The sequence below is a fragment of the Mesocricetus auratus genome, unplaced genomic scaffold (genome assembly GCF_017639785.1).
Source record: "Mesocricetus auratus isolate SY011 unplaced genomic scaffold, BCM_Maur_2.0 Super-Scaffold_4256, whole genome shotgun sequence".
Classification (NCBI taxonomy): Eukaryota; Metazoa; Chordata; class Mammalia; order Rodentia; family Cricetidae; genus Mesocricetus; species Mesocricetus auratus.
The window spans coordinates 93,880,190-93,887,685 of NW_024429182.1; the positions used below are offsets into that span (position 1 = coordinate 93,880,190).

Consider the following 7,496-nt stretch of genomic DNA (forward strand, 5'->3'; position numbering starts at 1 on the left):
CAGAGTAGTGGGAAGACAGATGAACAGACTGTGCCAGCACTGCAGGGAAGCAGGCACACTTCCCCAGGAAGTCTCTTATGAGTTTCAAGGTCCTTTCAAGATTCCTGCCTCATATTTATATGATAGTTATCACTCCAGGGACAATGGCTGTGACTGTTTTCACTTCGACATTCTGGAGTGTGGGTGGTATCTGACATGTATAGCAGTGCCAGTTTGTGTGTTTGCGGGGCGGGGGGGGGGAGCTGGAATGATGTAGGCACTGAAAGTCACCACAGCATGATTCTGAGGCATTCTGAAAGATGCAGTTTCACTATGTGACATCTGCTAAACAAGAGAGCTTGTAAGTGGAGCAAAAGATCCTTGAAGAGAATCTACATAGTCTGCAGAGCAAGGAAGCCTGGCTCAACTGCCTTACCTGGCTAAAATATTAAGGAAGAAACAGCAGAGTGACAGTGACACGGGAAAAGAGGACCTCACTAGATTCCAGGAAATAACTGAGGAAAATATCGTGGGAGTTTAATGATAACAATATTTCCAGAAATAGTACCAATTGCAAAGTTTGAAAGAATGAGAAGACATGCTGAGAGATGAAGTCATCAGAATATTTGGATGAAAGCAATATGGATAATTAGAAACAATAATTATGTTGACAAAGTTATATTTTTATCTGTTAACATGAAGAATATATTTTAATATCACATGGCATATGGCCAATTCCTTGGGGGAAATATATTAATCACACCATGCACATTTTGAAATATAAATGTCACATGTTTGGAAGCAGAACATGGGGTTTTGAAGGAACTCTAACCCACTTCACAAATTATAACATATTCTATAAAATTAGGGGCCACATCTCTCTCACTTCCCTAGCAAGTTCTTGTCAAGAGATCCTCACTTGTGTGGACATGCAGTATGTGAATATATAGAGATAAAGAAAGTAAAACAACTGTAAGAAGAATATACACAGTACAGTCGGTAGCTTCACAGCTTCCTGACTTCCAGAAACCTCTACTACTGATAGTGATTTACAGGACAGACAGAATTAGCTACAAACTTATCTCAGTATTTCGCTGAGTTCTGTCTCTGTCAGTGAATGACAAATTTATACTTCACTGATTGAAAAATAACCACACATAAAAACCATTTTGAGTCCATTTAATTTTTGTAGAAAAGCTGATTATTATCCAAGAGTAAAAAAGGAAGCATAATTGTTGTATGTGGTATTTGGAGCACAGAGATTTGAAGGTCATATTTCTCCAGTTGCCACCATTTCATTAAGCCTTTAATCATTCAGTATTCTGGAGCCTCTGTTTCCCTAAATATGTAAAAATTATTGTAATTTTCAAATTTTCTTCTAGGATTAAATGAACATATATTTTAAATACATTATTGGAAAAACATGTTTTGGTGTTATTGTGGCAAATCTTGAAAATATTTGTAGAACTTGAAAAAGAGTAATTCCAGAGGCAAACATGAGAGCCTCTACTCACCCAAGGGCATCCTGAGTCCTAAATAAAGAACTGATAAAGTCAGAACTCTAGTAGAAACTGGGTAATTGTTTTCTATTTCATTTTTTTTCAGAAAATGAAAAGAAGCTGAGAAGACATAGGGAGAGGAAGTGAGGACTGGAGGCAGAGGCTATGGTGGAACTCTGTCCCATCAAAGACACTGTCTACTTGGCAGTAGATGAGGGTTAAATGTTATGAAAATTGTTAACTCAAAGGCAAAAGGCAGAGTTGGCTGTGTCTGGTGTCCTGTGAAGAAACATTTCCCAGACTGGCCTTCTATTGTCTTTCTTATCATGCTTTTGTTCTTCCTTCTCAGAAACTTTATTACTGAAAATGTTTCCTTACCTTTGACATTTAACGCATTATTCCTCTACTCCATAAGTACTTACATACATTAAACACTCATCTCATAGCACATGCTCTGTGAATCCTTCACTCACTGCATCTAATGAAAACCATGAGAATACACTTAGCTGTAAATATAGTCATCTTGAGACATCCCTGTCTCTACCCCCAAGAATTCAGTACAGTTTCTGTAATCACTGAATTGTCTCAGTAGAGGGAGCCAGGCACATACAGGGCATTAAAAACAAAAGCCAATAAAAACAAAACTGGAGCTCATCTGAAAAGCTTCCTCTTGCAGTAGATAGATGTTAGAACGGAGATGCATAATTTATCAATGTGCAGAAAATTGAATAACTTTGGATTACTCAGTCTTTATTTTTACTTTTTAAAATTTAAATTAGAACCAAGCTTGTTTTGCATGTCAATCCCTCTTCCCTCTTCCTCCACTCCTCCCTGGCAACACCCATTCCCTATCCCATCTCCTTTCTTCTCCCCAGGGAGGGTGAGGACTTCCATGGACTATCATCAAAGTCTCTCATATCATTTGGAGCAGTGCATAGACCCTCCCCTGTGTATCTAGGCTGAGCGAGTATCCCTCTATGTGGGATGGGCTCCTAAAGTCCATTTGTATGCAAGGGATAAACATTGATTCACTACCAGAGGCCCCATAGATTGCCCAGACCTCCAAACTAACATCCACATTCCGGGGGACTGGATCAGTCCTATGCTGGTTTCCCAGCTATCAGTCTAGGGTCGATGTTCAGGTCAGCAGTTTCTGTGGGTTTCTCTAGCCTGGTCTTGACCCCTTTGCTCATTCCTCTCTGCAACTGGATTCCAGGAATTCAGTTCAGTGTTTAGTTGTGTGCGGTGCCCACGCCACAAGCAACTCTGAGGTATCAGGAAAAGAAAGACAAGATGTCCAGCTGTTTTTACTAAGAAGTGACTTTATTTCATAAGTGCTAAGAGGCCTCTCTCTTGTTGGAGTGATCAGTCTTATATATGGTCTTTCAACACAGTAGAAAAACCCCAGGTGGAAGAGAGCATGTTTTCCTCCTGCTAGATGTTGATGTCAGTGGGGCAATGCGAGGGCAGTAATCCAGGACTAGAAAACAGAATGCACATATGGCTATCAGCTGACAAACAACTCAGAGACCCTTTGGGGGCTAGGACCCAACAGCTGTGAGTGTTTGCTTCTGCTTCCATCAGCTGCTGAATGAATGCTCTAGCATGGTATATTGGGTAGTCATCAATCTCATTATTGGGGAAAAGCATTGAAGGTACCTTCTCCACTATTACTTAGACTGTTAGTTGGGATCATCCTTGCACATCTCTGGACATTTCCCTAGTGCCAGATTTCTCTTCATACCTATAATGATTCCCTGTATTATAGTATCTCTTTTCTTGCTCTCCTCTGTTGGTTCCCTGATTCAATCTTAAAAAGCATGACTTCACCACACCTCCCTCTCAAGGCTCATAAATCTGTGAGAAAGAGGGGTGGGTGAATGCAAGGAAACAGTGCATTGCAGACACAGCAGCACTGATACACATATGAACTCATAAAAACTGTGACAGCATGGACAAGACCTGTACAGGTTCAAATCAGAGAAATTCAAAGTACTAAAAAGGGTAAGTAGACACAATGTTCCACCCATAACCAAAATTCTATATGCAACTGATACCTGCTGAGAAAGAGAAAATCAGTTTTATCTGAGAAGATGTCACTGTGTATATCAAACACACTCCAAGACAAGCCTATTCCCAGGAGGAGCTAGCCAACAAAAGGCACTCTGTGTTTTTTGTGTGAGCTTTGTTTGGGTATACTTGCCTTATTGTTTTTGGTTTTGTTGTTGTGAGTTGGTTATTTTATTTTCTTTTGGAAGAGAGAAAGAACATGAAGTTAGGAAGTGAGGATCTGGGAAGAGTTGAGAGAAGGGAATTATATGACTAAAATATATAGTATGGAAAAATTTAGAGAATAAAGAAATAAAAGTATTTGGCCTATACTGGCATGTGAGAAGTCAACAAAAGATCAGCCATAGAAAATTGATCTTTGCCATCAGTGATGGCACATACCTTTAATCCTGTCACTCATGAGGCAGAGGCAGGCAGATCTTCTTGAGTTCGAGGCCACCATGGTCTACACAGTAGCTCCAGAGAGCCATGGCTGTTACACAAAGACACCCTGTCTCAAAAAATCAATAAAATAAAATAGTGAGAAAGAGAGTGAAAATTAATCCTGTACTGAGAAGAGATTTCTCATTAGCTCATAAATAATAGCACAATTAATTACATGAGTAGACTATACCAGAGACTTTGTTGTGTTATTTCTTAAAGAACTGGCATAGTTAATTATCCAGATGATTTTTATTAGTAACAATTTGTCATATTTGAAAGAAGTATAGATGTTGCCACTCATAGACACACAGGAATTAATTAACATTACAATATCTAATCCTTAGAAATCAAAGATTTTAAACTTCAGACTGACTCAAAAACCAATGAAATATTCTCTCTAATAGCTGTCCTCTAAAATGTCCTTCCTCAAGATTATATCCATTTTTAATGACTTCTTCTCCTTTTTCATACATGTTTCATCTCTTGTTTCCCTGGCCAGTGTGTCTATTCTCAATACCCAGCAATTTGGGATTATTTGACTTTTGGTTCTCCATTCATCATATCAGATTAACTAAGAGTGTTGGCTAACAATATTTAGTGCCTCAAAAATGAGTTAAAATATAAAATACTATAGTAAACTGATGATTTTACCTCCTTAATCAAAAACATAAAATGAAGTCTTGTAGATTTATTTTTATGATGCTTAAAAATGAATGTGCAGGGAAGAAAACATCTGCGGTCATTTTAGAAACTAGAGAGGATCATTAGTTTTTCAAATAATTAGAATTGAGGTAGTCCACAAAAATATCAAAATGTGTTTTCTACATCAGAAAGGTACTTTATCTAAATGGGGTTTGCCCTTAGTGGAGAGGACAAGATTGTCATTAATTATTGCAAACTTATCTTTTAAATACAAAGCACAGATTGACCTTTATTCTACATCCACCATTTCATTATATTTCCATCTATCATTTCTATTTGTATAGAATTTTGTAAAAATGGAAGGAATGAGTACATTGTGTATTAATTTCTACATTCTATACTTTGGCAGAATTTTCCTTACAAAGAATAAAATAACATACAATTGCAAAGACTTTAGAACATTTACATGTTAAATGGCATAATACTATTTCACTCATCTTTTATGACAGTTTTCTCCCTGACTTTCCTCATGATAAGCAATTGTAACTGGTCTTAATATCCATTTGTTTTAGGTAATGCCCATTTTGTCTCTGATTAAAAATTTGATTACACTTTCCCAAATCTGCTTGGTCTTGACTCCATAAACAATTGGTTTCGTGGTAGGGGGAAGTAGCAGGTAGAGGTTGGCCACTATGATGTGAATGTGGTGGGCAATGGTGTGTCCTCCAAAATGATGAGTGAAGAAGGTAAAAAAGGCAGGCACATAAATGATCACAATAGTACAGATGTGAGATGTACAGGTGCTAAAGGCTTTATGACGAGCATCTGCAGAGGACAGACTCACCACTGCTCACAGTATCATAGTGTAAGACACAGAGATACAGCAAATGTCAAACACACCAATCAGTAGAGCAACCATAAGACCATAGATTGCATTGACCTTGGCATTGCCACAGGATACCTTGGCCACAGACATGTGATCACAGTAACTGTGAGGGATAAGGGTGCCTCGATAATAGGGCAAGCACTTAGTGAGGACAGTGAATGGAAAGATGAGCATCACATTCCTCAAGAAAGTAGCAAGAACAGCCTTGGCAATCACAGTGTTGGTGAGGATGGTGGTATAGCACAGAGGATAGCAGATGGCTACGTAACGGTCCAGGGCCATCAGCCTGAGGACACCAGATTCCATTCCAGTCAACATGTGGACAAAGAACATCTGAACCAGACAAGAATTAAACCCAATCTCCTTGAAGTTGAACCAGAATATGCACAGCATATTGGGCACAGTGGTGGTGCATAAGGTAATATCAGTGAAGGAGAGTAAGGCCAGGAAGTAATACATGGGCCGGTGCAGAATCTCCTCATGTCCAATAAGGTAGATAAGCCCACAGTTCCCTGCAACAGCAATCATGTACATGAAACAGGATGGCAGAGAAATCCAGACATGTTCAGTTTCCAGCCCAGGGACACCATTCAGAATAAAGAAGTCTGAGGTCAGGCTGGAGCTATTCGCTCCAGACATAATGGCTGGCAGAATGAGAGCATTTTATACCCAATAATAAGGTCAGTGTTCTGGGAAAGTATATAAATAAAAGATAAGTAGAGCTCCTAGAAAAATGATAATATTAAAATAAGAAATTACTAAAAATATTTGCAGCATTCTATATAACTTCCCAGTCTACTACCATTTTTCACTTGACACGATATGATGCTTACCAATTGATTAACCACTGTATGGTTCAGCTTTCACTCTCTACAAAGATTTAACAAATCCATCAAGTTCAGAGTGTTGACAAGATTATGGGAAGGGATACTTTTATACAATAGAACAAAACTAAGGAATATTCCATCAATGTATGCAGTAATCATTGTTTTTATCAAGAACATTATTTCAAAAGGAAATGCTTGTTTCTTATGGTTTTGGTTGAGAGCCCAGCCTTTAATAGTTGAGCCATCTCCAGGCTTGAAATACTAAATTATATGGCCTAGGGGCAATTGTAATTTGTCTTCATGTATCAGATAGGAAAAAAAAAGAAACTAAATCTGGAATGGCATCGAGGGAATTCTCAAATTTCTTGAAAGTCTGCTGTTACTAAAAGTTTACTAACTTTTAGGAATTTTTTGGTTTGTCCTTTCTTCCATTTCCTGCCTTTTATGGTTTGTTTCTTCTTCCATTTCTTTCATTTTTGCTTTGTTTTTTCTTCCATTTCTTTGAGGGATTTTCCTATATCCTCTTTTAGGGCCTCTATCATTTTCATGAAAGTGGTTTTAAGGTCATTCACTTCTGCTTCGTTTGCATTGGAATGTTGGAGTCTTGACGGTGTGGAGTCTCTAGAATATGGTAGTGTCATATTTGTTTTTCTGTTGCTGAGTGTGTTTTTGTATTGTCTCTTTCCCATCTCTTCTTCTAGTGGGTGCAGAAAGAGCCACTTACTGGTCTGGTGGTTAGGGGACCAGAGTTCCCCTTTGGTAGGTGCTAGCAAATCCAATAATCTGGAGGTTCTTCTTTCCTTGTCCTTGTTCTGGTCCCATGGGTGGATAAGAAGAACAGGAACCTGGGGCCCTTAGCCTCCCACCTGGTCCCCTGGATCCCTTGCTGGATCCTGTTGTACATTCTTTAACAGTGTCAGTGTTCTGGGGCAAAATATAAACCAATGGTAAGTAGAGGATTAGGGGAAAATGCAAAAGAATATCACTAAGATAATTTCTATAGGATATCTGAAACTAGAAGTGATGAAACTTCCTTAATCATTCTCTCTGGCTTCATGTCCTATTTTTTTTTAACATCGCAAAACATGTGACAATGGCAAGTCACTCAGTCACTCACTCCCCAGAATTATCTGTCTGCATTGAGATTATAATTGCTCTGTGCTCACAGTG

At 38.5% G+C, this 7,496-nt stretch overlaps 1 protein-coding gene across 1 annotated transcript; it reads right to left on the reverse strand.

Annotated features, from left to right (window-relative positions):
• Positions 1-5,181: 5,181 nt before the first annotated feature.
• LOC121135117 (olfactory receptor 52N2-like) lies at positions 5,182-6,138 on the reverse strand. Its single transcript, XM_040733449.1, is given in 1 exon segment — positions 5,182-6,138. A coding segment is annotated over 1 exon segment (957 nt).
• Positions 6,139-7,496: the final 1,358 nt, after the last annotated feature.